The 19333-nt window shown below is 35.1% G+C and overlaps 1 protein-coding gene across 7 annotated transcripts in view; it reads right to left on the bottom strand.

Annotated features, from left to right (window-relative positions):
• The window catches only part of LOC128983604 (major facilitator superfamily domain-containing protein 6-A), a 117154-nt gene that overhangs the window by 57657 nt on the left and 40164 nt on the right, over positions 1-19333 (bottom strand). For all 7 annotated transcript variants that reach the window (XM_054402960.1, XM_054402959.1, XM_054402962.1 and 4 more), the window contains 3 exons: positions 19122-19312; positions 16132-16268; positions 411-526 (listed from right to left, as the gene is read on the bottom strand). In XM_054402960.1, coding sequence (XP_054258935.1) covers positions 411-526; positions 16132-16268; positions 19122-19312 — 444 coding nt within the window. The remainder of the gene's footprint in view (positions 1-410; positions 527-16131; positions 16269-19121; positions 19313-19333) is intronic.

Below are 19333 nucleotides of genomic sequence, written 5' to 3'. Positions count from 1 at the left end.
CCTGTTTAGTTAAAAAAAACCCCCGTTTATGTTTATGTATGTGTACGTCGCGTGTGACAGTTTGTGTTTTTGTATATTAACAACGCCACTAAGGCTGAACGTCTGATGATGGCACGAAGATGCTGAAACGGCCGTAACAATTTAATACTACTATGAGCTGATTGACGAAGGTAACTATATTTATTGATTTAGTCACAGGATCAACTCAGGGGCTAAAAAATATGGATTTTAAAAAGGTTTTATTTAATTTTTTGTTAATAGAACAAAGCTTAGGATTGCCTAATGGACTTAAGTGCTAAAATAACATTCAGCCAGATCAATAGGTATCCTTACTGACCACATAAGAAAAATTAAATTAGAATGAATTTATTCTCATTAACAAAAATAAGAACGTGCAGTTTGTTTTTTACCTGATAAAGGAAAGAAAATTATCTCTCCAATGAGAGTTTCCGCTGCCACTGTTAATCCCTGGAGTAGTTTGATATGCTCCATCATTCCTTGAGCCAATGCCAGATCCTCTAAATACCTGTTGATGATCAAACGAATAATAAACTTATCAATTTTAAAACTAAACTCATTTTATCTTATACCAATTTTCTTTATACCAACAGTTTGGCTGTCTGTGCTGTATTTGTTATATGTTGCCAGGATTCAGAGTTATAGAACATAATCTTTGGCTTACTGTTTTCTAGGTCTATTTTATCTAGAATTAGATTTTATTGTTTCATGAAATTAGATAGTAAACTAAGGTATCCAACGAGATCCAGTCACCAAGAAACAGGCTAGTTGAAACCTGACACCCGTGCCATGATATTCGCTTCGCTCACTATTCCTCATCCCTCATCTAGTCAATTGCCATCCATGTGTGATAAAATGTAGGGGATAATCAATGCTCTGTCATAAAATAATGAAAAAGTGGCAAATAATGTTGTTGTATTTATATACAATTGGGAGCTCAGTTTATTAAGTCCAATAATATTCATCATTAACATATTCTTTCTAAAAGTCAAATAATATCAAGGATTTTGCAGGTACCAACTGCCTGAACTTTGGGTGGAAATGGTTAAATCATCATCACTTGCAATTCCTGATATCTTAGCACACTTACATTCAGAGGTAATAAATATCACTATACTAGCAGAGTACCCCTCCTTCGTACGGGGTTGGCATATAAGTAAAATGCTTATTGCAACTATGGGAGAGGACACGGTTCAAGAAAATTTGTTCTTTTAATTTATCGTCCTATAGTGTAGCACACATCTACGATAGCCCTTATGTTCTACCACTGCACCTAAACCATAGAAAAAAGTGAAGTTCTCATTGTGTACCACAACTTTTTGTTGCTAGTTGGTTCAAATTAGCTGTTGTCATAAATGCAAAAACATACTAGTGTTGCACCCTGTTGGTAAGCCTTATAACCTTTTGATGATATTTAATATCATAGAACCAACTTGTGCAGTTGAAACGGCTGACAAAATTCTTTAATCTATCTATAATATTAAAACGAAACAGTGTTTTTTTATTTCACGATTCTGAATCAACCACTAGACGGATTTTCATGATTTTTGTGTTGAAAGAAAGATAATTTTGAGAACTAGGGAATGTCGAAGCCATAATTTTAGTTTAGGGTCCCAGATTTTTATAAATTAAGTTTTAATTTTTAAAAAGTCTAGCAGCCGACGCTAAGATTCTAAGCTAGCTTTTGGCAAAAAATAATTTGCTTAACATAACAGCTGTAAACATTCAGCGTTTGTGTCACAAATTCAGCATTTGGATAAAAATGTAAAGACATACTTAGGGTTGACTTATTTATACTATGTGTAATGCTAATCATTGATATGTTCTATTCTTCTGTAAGAGCAACCTTTGTAATCTTCGATTTGTTTTAGAGCAATATAATTTGTTTTAACTAACAGCTGGTTAAATATAAACTATGGAACTATGAGGTTATTTTATTTACTCTTATTTTGTCATTGATTATAGGAAATAAGTAAAATTAGTAGAGATAATTAGACCACAGTTTAAAATAGTTTAGACCAAAATTAATTAAACCACAGTACAAATCGAGCCTCTGTACACGAGTCTTAATAAAAAAGGATAAATGCAAATTATTTTACTGCTCCACTTTTCAAGGAAAGAATAGAAAAATAACAACGTTTACATGTTTTAATTCTTCATGGTAGCTTTTCTTTACAATTAATGTTTGTCTGCTTTAACTTTGTTTGAATTATGCCTGGAAATATTGATGTCATAAAAAGAAGATCAATAATAATCAGGAATCAAATTTTAAATTACCACCACAACCTCAGCCGGGTTTTATGCAAAGATAAACAGATGGATGACATAGATTGAACACAACGTCAACATTGACCTAGGATACTGCAATTAGACAAACCATCCTTTTAAGAAATCGTGTTCAGTTGTGGTTACGTTTGGGGGTGCCTATATCAGCGCCCCCAAACGTGAAAATATCACTTTTATTTAAACTATGAATATATTGTAGTTTAAATTAACTAATATGGGAAATTACGATGTACATTTATTCAATGAGGGTGGTTAATTATCAAGGATAGAACTGATAATGGTATGGATAATAAACATTGACGATTACGTCATTATTTTTACTAGCGTGTTTACTTTTTATATTCCTGCTACATGTGACCAGTTCTTTTTTCAAATAAATGTTATTTGAACCAAACAGCTGTTTCAAAACAAACTGTTATTGTTTTTACTTTTCTTTGTTTACTTTCTTTTATTTAGCAATTAATGCAGAGAAATTGATATAAAGGATAGGTGTGACGATTAGTTTTGATGTTAGGACACCAAAGTTAAATTATATTGTGTACTGTGAATTTTATTGGATATTATCGTTTTATTTTAGGTCGTTTCTATTCAGACCTACTGGAAATTGTGTATAGTAGTTGTATTGTGGTGATAATAATTATGGAAGAGGCAGGTATGCTATGGAAGGTGGTATCGTTGACTAGGTCTATACACTTCTCAATTGACTATTACCACAGAAAACGTACTACTATAACCATTACTCTCTCTACTGTAGGCTACTTATAATCAGTGTGCGTCTGTGCGAATCTGCTGCAAATCTCACTTCAACGCTTTTCACTTCGTAAAAATTGCAGAATTGCTGTTTTATTGTAAAATTATAGGATTTAAAATGCATATCGTATAGGCCTATGATGGAATAAAAACATATTTGGTCACACAACATTTGTTTACAAGAGGATTTTTCACTTTAAAACTGTAAGAAACTTTGTCTTTATAAGTGTAAACTAGCTGATCTGAATTGTACACGGTTTTAACTGACTACTGAATTCCCGTGCGTAGGACGGGCTAACACCTCGTACTTATTTAATACGCAAGCAGGATTTTTGTGACAATTACTCCTCTGAAACTACTGAACCGATTGACATGTTTTTGGTGTCATTGGAAAGAGCGTAACGTGAAGTAGTGCAGGAAACTTTCTTTTTAGGGAAATAATTAGAGAGTGAGGCCCTGGGGCTCTTAAAAGTTTTGTATTTCTCCATAAGATTAACATGGGAAACAAACATTGTTTTGAAACTTCAGCTGTTGTCAGAAATTAAATATTAAATATCGGTCTCCATGGAAGCATAAGAAAATTCACAATGTTTAAATTTGCTTTGACATTTAAATGTAAACAACCAGAACTGTCAAATGCCTATTTCAGACAGCTGATCCAAAAAAATAAAACAACTATGTAGTAGGTTTATTAATCTTAAACTTTATGATGGATTATTTATTATAAATCTATTTCAATGATTATGAAACAGATTTTTGCCGTTGCGAACCAAAGATTAAAAGTGAGAAGAAAAACATGTGTTAATTGTAAACAGTCAATGTGCAAATTATCTAATGTTGTATTAAAAATGGGTATAGTTTTGGATGTTCATTTCAGAGTTCTGCCAGTTTTTGCCTAACTCTGTTCTGTAGAGTTTAAAGTAGCCTACACCTTATTGTCTACAAATTGGCTAAATAACTTAGGTACGGTACATTATAAAAGCTGACAGCCTTTTTACGTTGACTCAAATTGTAAGCTTACCATTTCCCGTCCATGGGCAGTTTGATAGTTAAAAATTAACCCTTTAAACTGGAATGGGACTGTTATGTAAATTGTGAGTATTTCAATTTGTTAATAATCTTTTAGTCGACTCTTTTAAAATAATCGGGAATTATGACTCTTATTAGTTTTTAAACAAGTCATTTGTTTATAGATAACTCCTGTACTTCTTTGCAATTGCTCGATTTCGAGCAACATGTACACTAGTTCCTTTGAATATGAATACTCATATTTAACTCATAGATTAACATGAGAAACTGAAGAGCCACCGGGGCAGAGCCCGAATGGATTTTTGAGGTAAGAATATGTCTATATGTTAATCGGGGATGTCAGCTATCACCATACCAAATTTCAACCTTGTCGTTTTAGTATTTTTCGAAGTTTACTTGTCACAAACATCCAACCATACATCCAAACTTTCTTACTTATAATATTAGTAGGATAAGTAAACTGTTGTAATGTTGCTTGTTTATGGATAGTACCTGAGGACCGAGCTTTGCTCGGAGAAAATCATTAGTTTACTCTGAAAGCAGTTTAGTATTGCAGATAGATTAATCCATTCCCAAATTAGCGGAAAACCCGTGCTTCGCTACGGAAACGTTCAAATTGGTTGACATTTTTAATAAATTAGTGTTTAAGTGCCAGATTATCCTATACTCTAATATGAGCAATGCTTGTATGTATGTATGCTTGCACCAATATCTCGAAAACGGCTCTGACGATTTTCTATAAATGTTGTAAATAGTTTATTCCTGGCCTAAAAACGAGTTTACTGCAGTTAGATTTGCCAACAAAAATCTAATTACGTAGAAAAATTAAACTGAAAGTCACATTTTTTTAACATTGGTCTTATGTGTTGCTAAGTAACCATCTTGGCTGAATGAAATAACAAGGAAAAAGTAAACAAAAGACTTGTAAAGTAGTAGTCTATCTACAGTATACTAGCAAATTACAAATACAGTTCAAAAGGAAAAACATCAGTTGTTACTATTAGACCAGGCCGTGGTTGGGGTTGAGTATGCAAAATTATTCGGACGCACTTTCTCTTTTGATTGTTGTCAGGGACACTTTGGACAGTAAGAAAACGCATGTTGCCACGATCGGCGTTGGTCGAGTACCAATATGGCTGCCATCCAAAATAGCGGACCACCTGACTTGACCTTGATTGAGAAAAATTCAAATAACTCCATTGTTTTTCGACTGATTTTAATAATTCTTTTATAGTTGAAAAGAAGAAGAAATTTCCTTTAAGAGTATCCATTACACTTATAGTGATACCCCGTTTAAAAAAGTGATAAATTAGATTTTAATAAAGATTTTACTTTTAAAACGGATTAAATATACGTTGAGGTGATTATATTTGAGTTTTTACTGACGAAATATGTCCGAAATCAACCCTGAAGCTGCTTGGGTAACAAAAACATAATTATTAATTATCATTTAATAACCAAAATCTAATAATTTGTAATGTAATTATCTATATTATTAATGTTATTAATTTACAACTAAACACAATTGGAGAAGATACGTTTTTAAAAAAGAGCTATGCAAGAAAAGTTTCATGTAACAATTGGGTAAACAGCTTTTTAGGATAATATCGACCCTGCTGAGTACAAATCTGCGTGTTGCCAAATCGAAATTTGAACCGGAAGTGCCGTATCCAAGATGGCGGCCAGACCCTGTTTGCCCCATTACTCTTTTGTTATTTGGCCTAAAATATTGGTTTAAAAATCTGCATAGGGGTTTTCTCAGATGCCAAACACATTGCAATACTCAAAATCTACTTACATCAACTTTTAGGGGCATATATTCCAAGATGGCACCCAAGATGGCGTTCCAAAACTCTGTTACGCATATCTCTCTTCTTAGTTGGCCTAAGATAATAGTTTTAACATCTGCATAGGGGTTTTATCGGATTCCAAACACATTGCAATACTCCAAATTTACATACATAAACTTTTAGGGGCATATGTTCCAAGATTGCACCCAAGATGGCGTCCCAAAACTCTGTTTACGCATATCTCTCTTATTAGTTGACCTAAAATAATAGTTTTAACATCCGCATAGGGGTTTTATCGGATTACAAACACATTGCAATACTCCAAATTTACTTACATAAACTTTTAGGGGCATATGTTCCAAGATGACACCCAAGATGGCGTCCTAAAACTCTGTTTTCGCATATCTCTCTTATTAGTTGGCTTAAAATAATAATTTAAACGTCTGCATAGGGGTTTTCTTGGAATGCCAAAAACATTTCAATACTCAAAACTTAATTACAACAACCTTTGAGGTCATATTTTTCAAGATGGCACACAATATGGCCACCAAAAAAAACTCTGTTTCCGTATACGTGCCTTGTTTGCTTGTTTGAAATTATTATTTAACCGTCCATAAAGGCTTTTCCTCTGATGCCAAATGGATTGAAACACTCATTATATGCTTCCTACGATTGTGTAGGACCTAGGTTCCAACATCGGCCACCAAAACTTCTGTCCTCGGTAGTTGGAAGAGAACAAGAAATGTGAGAAAAAGGCCATTTAAGAGAAATTAAATTGTTAATTGCAATATTTAAAAGAAGATATGAACAAAATGAATGAACCATTTAAAAGGGTCAAACATTGTCGAGAACGGTAGCACAATATGGCGCGAGTCTTTCGGTTCTTCTTGCGCGTTTACATTGTAGATATACACTTGGATAAACAATTACTTCCTAGGTATAATTACAATTATAGTATGCCCCTAATAAAAATCGTGTCTTTACCTAACGACATCTTACGAATTGTAGTCACCGTACACTACGTGTTGGAGGCAAGGCTTCCTGATTTTTTATAACAGCAAAAAGAAGATGCGTTTGAAGCGCCCCAAAATTATGATGGAAAATATCCTGAGAAAAGTTCCACTCCCGAAAGATTGGAACAATTTTTTAGCACTGAGGAAAACAAATCTGGTCTCGCCCTCTTCATCTCGCAAGAGTCCATCATAATTTTGGGACGTTTGAAGTTGTTGTATCCGGAAATCTCTCACCTGAACAGGTGGGCAAAGACGTAACCAGCAGGGATGAGGCTATACACCTTTTTTGTTGTTATGAAAAAAACCGTAACCCTAGCTTCCAAAAGGTAATGTACTGTGATTCCTAAGATGTCATTAGGCAAAGACACGATCGTAAGATACTATCATCAATGGTTTTACAAACTAAATGATTTGTTGTACTGAAAGATTTGAAAACGTTCCATTTGAACGTGTTGGAAAATGCTCATCTCGTCCGACCGGTGAAGATGGACTCCGAGTCATATAGCTGGGGGCTTCACTGACACCAGTACATCCCATCCTTGTGAGATTTGAGTCAGTCCCAAAAGCCTCCACAGATATCCTAGGGTTTAATTGTTTATGAAAGTGTCTATCTACAATGTAAACGCGCAAGAAGAATCGAAAGACTTGCGCCAAATTGTGCTAACGTTCTCGACAATGTTTGACTCTTTTAAATGGTTCATTGAATTTGTTCATATCTTCTTTTAAATATTGCAATTAACAATTTAATTTCTCTTAAATGGCCTTTTTCTCATATTTCTTGTTCTCTTCCAACTTCCGAGGACAGAAGTTTTGGTGGCCGATGTTGGAACCTAGGTCCTACACAATCGTAGGAAGTATATAATGAGTGTTTCAATCCATTTGGCATCAGAGGAAAAGCCTTTATGGACGGTTAAATAATAATTTCAAACAAGCAAACAAGGCACGTATATGGAAACAGAGTTTTTTTTGGCCGCCATATTGTGTGCCATCTTGAAAAATATGACCTCAAAGGTTGTTGTAATTAAGTTTTGAGTATTGAAATGTTTTTGGCATTCCAAGAAAACCTCTATGCAGACGTTTAAATTATTATTTTAAGCCAACTAATAAGAGAGATATGCGAAAACAGAGTTTTAGGACGCCATCTTGGGTGTCATCTTGGAACATATGCCCCTAAAAGTTTATGTAAGTAAATTTGGAGTATTGCAATGTGTTTGTATTCCGATAAAACCCCTATGCGGATGTTAAAACTATTATTTTAGGTCAACTAATAAGAGAGATATGCGTAAACAGAGTTTTGGGACGCCATCTTGGGTGCCATCTTGGAATATATGCCCCTAAAAGTTGATGTAAGTAGATTTTGAGTATTGCAATGTGTTTGGCATCTGAGAAAACCCCTATGCAGATTTTTAAACCAATATTTTAGGCCAAATAACAAAAGAGTAATGGGGCAAACAGGGTCTGGCCGCCATCTTGGATACGGCACTTCCGGTTCAAATTTCGATTTGGCAACACGCAGATTTGTACTCAGCAGGGTCGATATTATCCTAAAAAGCTGTTTACCCAATTGTTACATGAAACTTTTCTTGCATAGCTCTTTTTTAAAAACGTATCTTCTCCAATTGTGTTTAGTTGTAAATTAATAACATTAATAATATAGATAATTAAATTACAAATTATTAGATTTTGGTTATTAAATGATAATTAATAATTATGTTTTTGTTACCCAAGCAGCTTCATGGTTGATTTCGGACATATTTCGTCAGTAAAAACTCAAATATAATCACCTCAACGTATATTTAATCCGTTTTAAAAGTAAAATCTTTATTAAAATCTAATTTATCACTTTTTTAAACGGGGTATCACTATAAGTGTAATGGATACTCTTAAAGGAAATTTCTTCTTCTTTTCAACTATAAAAGAATTATTAAAATCAGTCGAAAAACAATGGAGTTATTTGAATTTTTCTCGATCAAGGTCAAGTCAGGTGGTCCGCCATTTTGGATGGCAGCCATATTGGTACTCGACCAACGCCGATCGTGGCAACATGCGTTTTCTTACTGTCCAAAGTGTCCCTGACAACAATCAAAAGAGAAAGTGCGTCGAATACACGTCGAGAAAGATTACTCGATACATTGTAGTCAAGGGTATCAGTGTGTAGTGTGGGATCTGTTTATGACGATTAGATTAAGGTATCTGTAACCCTAAATTACTATGGGAAGGGAGAGAAACAGGTCCTTGACGTAGGAACTAGTGAAGGAAGTAGTCAAGGCGAGCTGTGGAACTGGAAGTGCGTCCGAATAATTTTGCATACTCAACCCCAACCACGGCCTGGTCTATATTGATTGAGCAAAGATTATACTGAAGATTACTCGATACATTGTAGTCAAGGGTATCAGTGTGTAGTGTGGGAACTGTTTATGACGATTAGATTAAGATATCTGCAATCCTAAAATGCTATGGGAAGGGAGAGAAACAGGTCCGCGACGTAGGAAGTGATGAAGGAAATAGTAAAGGCGAGCAGTCTGGAGTGTGGGAACTGTTTTTGGCGATTAGATTAAGGTATCTGCAATTCGAAAATGCTATGGGGAGGGAGGAAATAGGTCAGACGTAGGAAGTGGGGAAGGAAGTGGTAAAGGAAAGTAGTGTGGAGAGTTGGAACTGGAAACGTTGGTAGCAGTTAGATTAATGTATCTGCAATACTGAAATGCTATGAAAAGGGAAGGAAATATGTCCACGACATAGGAAATGATGAAAGAAGTAGTAAAGGTTAGCAGTGCGGAGTCTGGGGAATGTTTGTGGCAATTATGTTAATCTATTTAAATACTAAAATGCTATGGAAAGAGATGAAAAAAGGTACACGACGTAGGAAGTGGCGTAGGAAGTAGTAAAGTTTAGCATTGCAGAGTGTGGGAACCGTGTGTGGCAGTTAGATTAATGTATCTTCCATCCTAAAATGCTATGAGAAGGGAAGAACACAGGTCCATGACGTAGGAAATGGTGAAAGAAGTAGTAAGGCCACCAGTGCAGAGTGTGGGAACTATCTGTGGCAATTGTGTATCTGCAATTCTAAAATGGTATAGGGAAGGAGGGCAAACAGATCCACGACGTAGGGAGTGGTGAACTCTGCTTTCAGAGTAAACTAAAAATTTTACCTGAGCAAAGCTCGGTCCCCAGGTACTGATAAAGTAAATCACATTAAATAAACATTTAAGTATTTTAGTTTTTATATTTCATTTTATGATAATGATTAAAACTGCAGTTAACAGTTTGTTCATTATTTGTACTATTTTTGATTATTTACAGAGAATTTCTTTGTATACAACATTTTTTGTTTTCTCAGAAGGTGCTAGCACCACCAGACTCGTGACTGAGCTGACCAGTGAATATGCAACATAAAATTGTCCATGTAAAAAACAATCCTCTCTTAAGTCTAGTCCTGCGATCTTAAGTGACTGTCCCTGCTCTTTGTTGATGGTAAGGGCGAAGTACACTTTCAAAGGGAATTGCAACCTTTAAACGGGTATTCCGTAGGAACCAGGGGAAGTCGTGGTATAAAAACTGATTCCCCTCGGCCACATGCAGGGTGATCACTATGGCTTCGATTACATTTTTGTCAAGATAAACGTTGAAGTGCCCGCTAGACAGGGATTGTGTAAATCTGAGTCTGTTTAAAGGATTACGTTCATCACCAAACTTGACATATAATTCACCATTTCGATAAACCTCAAAAACAAATGTGAATAGTTGTCAACCAGCTCACACAACCCACCAAAGGTAAACGGCTTAGACATTACATAGAAGTATTCCCTTAATTAATTGTTCCCGTCACTGTCGTAAGATAAGACTGAGAAGTAGACCCAGTTTCTCACAACATGTTCAACAATTGCTTTGTGCACAGTTAGTGTATGTATGTGTGTAAGGTATATTATTAATGAGAGGGAAGTAAATAAACACGCACCATCTCCTGTGATGTGAATGATATTGTGTGGAACAAACCCTCCATTAACATTTAAAACTTCATTCTCCGTACTATGAGACGGTTTAAACAACTACAAAAATATTAACAGAACAATATCATAAGTTCTTAAAAATTCAAATGCAATAAAAACTAAGTTCAATTCTACTTTCTGGGTGAGGTTCATAATATCCAAATTTCACAAACTCCAACGTCTAAAATATTAAATAAACAGTGCGTTTCATAACCTCCAAATTTCATAAACTCCAAAACTATAACTTTCAAATAAGCACCGTTTCACAATGTCCAAATTTCACAAACTCCAACGTCTAAAATATTAAATAAACAGTGCGTTTCATAACCTCCAAATTTCATAAACTTCAAAACTATAACTTTCAAATAATCACTGATTCACAATGTCCAAATTTCACAAACTCCAACGTTTAAATATCAAATAAACAGAGCGGTTCATAACCTCCAAGTTTCATAAGCTCCAACGGTACAGTCTCTGCCAGAAGTCGCTGCAGAGGTTGCCGTGGTTCGGTATGTAGGCGCTACACGTTCTACTGTTGTTGTTGTTGAGTTTTAAAAAATTAAAAATAATTTCAGGGTACTGAGTTAGTATGATTTCTTTAATATATATACAGACTGTCCCAAAAGTCCCGGACCGGTTTAATATTTTCTAAACGACAACAGATAAATATATAAGATTCAAAATTCAACAGATCGCTCAAAGATTCAAAATGGCAGATTCAAGAAATCTTTGAACGGCTGCCATTTTTTACTCAGTTATTCGTTTGAGTTCAAATTTGGGGCATTATATTCTGCTAGTAAAGTTCTTTAATTTGATGGACATTTCAACCTATGCTTCTATTTAAGGTTTCCTTCTGATTCCTTGTGGGACGTCCCCATGATATGACAGAAAATTGATAGTTCCTTACAAAAGTAGATTTTCAGGTAGTGGTGTTGATGTGCAAAATCTTATTGATTTATCTGTTGTCGTTTAGAAAATATTAAACCGGTCCGGGACTTTTGGGACAGTCTGTATATATATATGAATTTGAACTGACGGTGTTTTTGGTCTCTAGGGACCTCAAAACGAAAAAGTAAATCGGTCCCGGGACCAGGTCTTACCATGAGTACTACGGTAATAGCTTATTCCCTATAGGGGAAATTCGCTAAAATGTAAATTTGATTTGCACATTGTGTGCTAACACATATTTGAGTCACACAGCTGAGTATTCTTCAATCATTAAAATGTACGTATAATCAGTAGTTGAGCGCTGGCGAACGGTGCCTGCTATCTGACTGTGGCAACCCTGGTGGCATCCACTAGAGAGACTTCTGGCCCAGACTGTACCGTTGGAGGTTATGAAATTTGGAGATTATGAACCGCTCTGTTTATTTAATATTTAAACGTTGGAGTTTGTGAAACTTGGACATTGTGAAACAGTGATTATTTGAATGTTATAGTTTTGGAGCTTATGAAATTTGGACATTATGAAATGCGCTGTTCATTTAATATTTTAAGCGTTGGAGTTTGTGAAGTTTGGAGTTTATGAAACACTCCCTACTTTCTTCGACACTAATCACACGAATTAGAAGTTGATAAAACTAAAATGCCACAATTAATTATTCACTGGCACACAACTGTGATGTTTATATGGTCCGAAATAACCTTAGTAAACTTTTTTATTCTAACAGCTGATGATTAAATAAATTGCAGACAAATGTAAACAAAAACCCCAAAAAAATTATTCTTCCTATACAAACTCCATGCTAAGTTTGACCTTCTGTGGGGCCCATTGGGAATTTTGTAGGGGTCTGCGGGTCCCCGATTTTTTCGGGTCGGGTCAGAGATTTGATCGGGCCAAGATTGGGTCGGGCCAAAAAAAATAATTAAATTATTATTTTCAAAGTTATAATAAGTTATTTTCAAAGAAACACTCTTATATATATTATTACAGAGGAATTAAAACGTTAAAATTCGAATTAAATATTAAGTTTGCTCACGATGGTTTAAGAACAAAGACACAACAGAGCAATTATTGCCGTACTGTCACTAGCCAGAGCCAGTCGTCTACTGACAAAAGCCGTGACGCAACAGTGCAAAGAAAACAAAGTCAAAAGAAAGACTATTTATCCAGAGGTACCAGTTTAATTATTTATTGTTTATTCCATACCTAGTTTAAAATATATTTTAGTATTTTACATAATAAATTATAAACAAAAGAAATATCTGATATAGTGTACAGATCTGTATCTTGTTCTTTTATTTTCCTATTGTCCTTTTTGTCATTCAGTAACAAAACAAAACAACACTTCTGATCGTCTGGTTCTGCATTGTATGGTCACCATTTCATTTAAAAAAAAAGTATCAAGTATCAGCAAGTCTACAAAGAGGTTAGGCCTAAATATTTTATAATTTTTATGAAAGTTTTCATCAGTAAAATTATTTTTTCTTAAGTTAGATTGAGTTTTAAAAAGGATATTTCTAAGATCCAATACAATATTTACAAGACACATACTACCATGAATTAATTTCTTTGGAAATTATCTGTAACAGTTTTTTTTTATTTTTTAATAAAGAAATAATATATCTTTTTGTCTCTACTTACTTGTTTCGTTACTTGCATTTTGTCAGCAATTGGACAACCGGGTGGTGTAATGGGGCGGGGGAGGGGGAGGGTCTATGACCTTGAGTGTCCCCGAGCCGGGTTGTGCAAGAGGTGAGGGGAGGGGGAGGGTCTGTAACCTTGAGTGTCCCCGGGCCCGGACCTGGCTGTGAGTGTGATTCATGGTTTTTTGTTTACATTCTACTACCCTTCCTTCCGAGAAAAAGACCTTACAGTTTCAAAAACATTGACCTACAGTATAAAAACATTGAGTTGTGTTGCTAATTAGGGCACTATAATTTCTGTGCTGTCTGCTTATGTTGCCAAATTAGCATTTAACTTTCTTTTCTCTTGATTTAATATAATTTTCTATAATTATATTAAGAGTTCCTTTTCGGGTAGGCTACCTAATTAATTGTGATATTGTTTGACTTGACTTTATGGATTTTTAATTCTTTTCATTTATTAGCTATCAAAATCAGTTGTTTTAGGATTTTAATCTCTTGCAATACCGTAGGTCTATACTACTGTGTATGACATGATATGCAATTTTTACAGCCTTTACTATAACTATACCATAAACAATGTATGTGTGTTATTTACTGTTTTAGAGTGTTATAGTAAATTAGTTTACACAATATCTTTTCTTCAATGAGTTCTCCACTTGTCATGTTGCTTAGCCTATTACTATAAAAATTAATTCCTATGTAAAGCTGTAGGCCTAAATGCCAATAATAGATAATTCTTTATTTATGATGATGTAACTAATAATGCTATTGTAAATGTGAGGTTTTTATACTTAGAAGGTTAGGAGGCAGGGAATGAATGATTCATATTGCATGGTGGAAACATAGAATTTTTATTTTCTTCTTGCTTGCAGCCTTGAAGCCAGTCCACAGGCCCTAAACTTGTGATAAGGTTAATTGATTTGTTTATGACCCTTTTATATTAAGTTCCATTTCAAACTTGTTGTAATATAACTATTTAGATATTTCAACAGTTATGAAAATGGGAAAGAATGGCTTGATAAAAAAAATTATTTTCTTCTTTCTTGCAGTTGATTCAACTCCTAAGCTGTAAATAAGTTATGAACATGAAATAATATACATAAATACAATCTTTTTTCATATTTTATTTTCAAGTAATATTATAAACACAGAGTTAAAAGAAAAAAAATCCGGTAATTAATAATTTTTGGCCCGACCCGATTTTGGCCCGAAACCCGAGGACCAAAATTATCGGCCCGACCCGACCCGACCCGAACCAAAAAAGTCTGACCCGCAGACCCCTAGAATTTTGTAAAATTTCTTCTTATTGTCTGCCTTCGCTATGAGAGGAATATGTATGCAAAATCTCATACCTCTAGGTGCTATGGTTTGGCCTGTGTGTTGATTGGAATTTCACATTTGATATATAGAGCTGTGAGGTATATGTATGTAATCATAATATAGAAAACAGATAGTGTTGATAGTTGCTGTATAGTGAGATTTACTGAACAGTGAACAGCATGTTATTTTTTCAAAGGAAACATTAATGAGATACCAATGGCTTAATAAAAAACTGCTGCAATATTTCATTCTGATAACCTCAAAAAGATTACATGAACATTATCGTAAAACTGTAAAATTACTCTTGGACCACCAAGTATTTGAATGCAACCCAAATATTAAAGTGATTTGTCCAAGCTGAACTAATCAAGAAGTATTGGCAGTTGTTTGGTTAAAATTATAGGCCTATTTGATGAAATCCAAAATTAACTCTTTATGAAATACAATTTGATAAGGTTGCAAATAAATATTAAATCAGGGACAGTTTTTGAAGACGGAGATTTACAATACTAACTAGTACAGGGACAGTTTTGGTAGAGGGAGATTTTTAATACCAGTACAGAGAGAGATTTTTTGGGAGATTTACAATACCAGTACAGAGACAGTTTTGGAGACGGAGATTTACAATACTAGTACAGGGACAATTTTTGTAAAGGGAGTTTTTTAACACCAGTAGAGAGACAATTTTGTAGAGAGAGATTTTCAATACCACTACACGGACAGTTTTAGCATCTACGTCTCTATTTTACTTGATAAATGGACTTACAGAGTTTATGGCTGGTGGGTTGTTTTAAAATTTAGCTAAACGATATTCTTCATTTTAGTCCAGTTCTTTGCTATGAAAAACATCAATGAATTAAGTGCAGTATTTGTTTCATAAATCGTTAAATAAAATCCAGACCAAATGTCATGTACCGTACTTGTTAAAGACATGTTTGTGCCTAATTTTATATTCACAAATAGCACTGAATTTTGTTTACTACTCCATGGCAAGATAAACTGGGACGGGTGGGGTCGTCCTGTAATCCAGCTACTAGGAGGTTACGAATTGTGGATATTAATAGGCATGCACTGTGGATGCATTACTCCCTGGTGTGGATTAACAGTTAGTTAATGCGTGATTGAACTTCAAACAAACACACAAACTTTCACATTTATAATATTAGTAAGATTAATTAACAGCTGTGTCTAAGGAATAATCGGCCTTAGTCACTAACAAGACTACAAGATCGCGCCACACTCATCCTACACTCATCTCCATTCATACTTGGCTTAAAATACCTACTTTGTATGGTCACCACTTCATTGAAAAGTATAAAGTATAAAATATAAATCTGTCATACTCACCAAAATAGGAAAAATATTATGAAGCTTTCACAGATACCAAGAAATGCAGCAAATACTAAAAAGGTGGCGATGGAGAGATCTTTCACCAATGTTATAACATCTTTGATGATGTTTGCAGCCACTGGAAGTTCAGGCAACTAAGGAAAAACAAGATAATCAAGCAGAATATTTAAGCATTGGTTACTTTTAAAACCAATTTGTAGCTATAGGTCGGCCGTTTAGAAAACGACCTGCGCGAAATTTTTAGCGCATGTAGGGGAGGTAACGGCGAGGGAGGGTACGTTCCCCCTCTCCGCCAATTGCTGTTTTCACAAAATGTGTGCATAGTGACGTCACGTGCTAGCTGAACGTGTTTTATTTTACCAAATCATATGTTTTCTTGTAGTTTCCCAAAGACTTTCGAATGACAATCATTACGAATTAGCATTGAATATATAACACTATTTAGCGTTTTATATCCAATAGTGTTGTATTCAATACTGAATATAGTCATAGTGTTATAAAGTACAGGGTGTGGCAAAAAACCGATCCATTTTCTGCAGAGCACTGTTCAGCGACAGGTTGTCTGAAAGTGGTGGGAGTAAGCTCGTTGGAAAGTCTACACAATGCCATTTTTTCTAGTCACAGAGCAGTGGTCGCCTGAGCTACGTGAGGTTGTTATGGAGTTGTTTTTAAAAAGTATTGAATTCATTCATTGCAACTCAGCAGCATAAGCAGTTTCGTGCGTTCTTTCAATTAACACTACTATACACTAGTAATACCAACTATACTCATCCCCCAGTAACAGAGTAGTGTGACGGTCGGTAGGGAACGTAAGGCGACATGGAGAAGTTCCGTTGCGTATAACAATAATGCGGTGGGTTACTAACTTGAGAACAACGGCTTCTGCGTTGAAAAGGAAGCTGAAAGGCCGACCAAAGTCAGATCGGATGCCAGACAATGAACATTCGACAGAGTTCGTACTGCTGTGGAAAACAGTCCCTCGCAGGCCCGCCCGAAAACAAGAGGCTTGCCGAAAATGTCTGACTGCTCAGTTACACGAATTTTAAGGTTAATTTTCATCCCTACAGATTAGTTAGAATAATAATCTGTTTAATGGTGTTATCCATACAGATAATCACGACAGAACCTTTTTTGCAGCTCATACTTATGTTTTATATAATTGAAAATCTCTCATTTAAGTAGCCTTAGTGGAAAATAAATAGTTACAAATAAATTGACAAGATTCTTTTTACATATATTTAACAAAAACAGCACAAAACGACATATAGCGTAAGTTGTCGAGATTTTATTACACTAAAATGACATACACTAAACCCAAGCACTAAACTACTAAACCCTTAGGATCCCCTCGGACTATGGTTTTTCTTAATAACTTCAAAAATTTACTAGACGCTTACCGAATGGCCTCTCTCGTTTTAAGAAGTGGAAAATCATGACCTCAGCAAACAATCACGAATACAGGACCCACTGCAATGGCTGTTGCCGCGATAGGGACAATCATCACGAATCTCGCCGCGATTAAGATATAACGTGATTAACGTGATTGCAATTATAATGGCGTTGCCACCAACGATCACACATCTTAGTGACGGCCTTTTAGTGAATTTCCTATAAAGGGTATAAGCTATTACCGTAGTACTCATGGTAATACCTCTGGACCCAGGATGGCTAGGCGTATAAAAGAAGGTGTGTGCACGCACATCCCCCACCCCTCCAATCAGCCAATCAAGTATTTACTGCTTTACTGTTTTTCGGTTAAATGGTACCATATAACTGTACAATATAACTAACTGTGGTAGTGTTATATTGTATAACACTACTACAGTATATTCATTCAATGTTGAATACAACGCTATATTGGATATATAAAACTAAATAGTGTTATATATTCAATGCTGATTCCTAATGATTGTCATTCGAAAGTCTTTGGAAAAAAACAAGAAAACATATGATTTGTTAAAATAAAATAATGGGTGATGGTGGGGTGGTAGCGGAGTGGGGGAAGAGCCATATTCTGTCTCACTCCCACAGCTCGGTATCTCTCTCTCGCACCAATGCTACGAGGAGGACGCTTTCTAAGTGGCCGACCTATAGCCTTTTTGCTAATTACATTGAAGACTGTAGGCCTAGTTTGTATGTAAAGTTTAATAATTCATAACATCTAATAAATTAAAATGTATGCCACAATTCATATTTGAAGTCACATTCAATTATTTGGCTTTTGTTTAGTTTGATATACAAAAATCAAAGTCCACCCCATCAATACTAACACCTTTTTTATATAGCCTATTTAAACAATCTTTACAGATCACAGCAGAAAAAATTCCTATATAACTGCTGCTGGTAGTGCGGTTTGTCCACTTAAAATCCTGCTGACGTTTGAAAAAAGCTCTTTGGGTCTTTTGGGATCTCTAAAGTAAAATATTTTGATGAAACCTCCCAAACTGATGATCCAATCTTATTCTTCTTAAATCCTATTAACTAAAATTAAGAAATGTCGCAGAGTAATCTGAGTTGTTTCTCAATATTTCCTTAGAGCATTTTTATATTCAACAATTAGTAGACTTAAGTCTGAACAATTCAAACTATTTTTATCTATCACAAAAGTGTATAAAATATTGAGCAACAACTCTTAAGTGATAGGGAGTGCCATATTTAGGATACTGGCGGCCCTTGGCCAAATTAACCTGAGCATACATCCCCCTTAGGTAGCACTTCCCTGCTATCGTTGCAATATTGTTACCATCTTCCGCTATGACGGGAAATCATCACTGCCATTCACAATTGTGGAAAAATATTAAACACCTCCTGCAATTATGGAGACATCCTCATCGCCATCTGTGATCAAGAAAAATTTTTTTAAATTAAAATTTTTCTTTTATCCTAAAAAATGGTTTTAGTACATAACTCCGAGGCACTTTTGTTAGGATTATTTTATTTATAAAATTGTAGGGCCCATTGCTAGAAGTATAACAACATATAATAACCTGCAGTTTGGAGCAACACAGTACATCAACTGATGTGAATGTAATGGCCAGGAGGAAGGCAGGGGAGTAGTCCTTGAAGTCACCAGGGCCAGACCACCAGTCTATGCAGTAACCTCCTAGCAGGGCGCTCAGTCCGAACCCCACTGTGCCCCAGACTCTCTGCTGGCCGTACTTTTTCTCATTACCTCCACCTGTACATCAAAGTTATGTTA

This window comes from Macrosteles quadrilineatus, unplaced genomic scaffold, assembly GCF_028750875.1.
Source record: "Macrosteles quadrilineatus isolate MER2022 unplaced genomic scaffold, UCM_ALF_1.0 Scaffold_1__1_contigs__length_201487025, whole genome shotgun sequence".
Classification (NCBI taxonomy): domain Eukaryota; kingdom Metazoa; phylum Arthropoda; class Insecta; order Hemiptera; family Cicadellidae; genus Macrosteles; species Macrosteles quadrilineatus.
The sequence above is the reverse complement of the archived record's forward strand: the minus strand, read 5'-3'. Positions and strand labels throughout refer to the sequence as shown.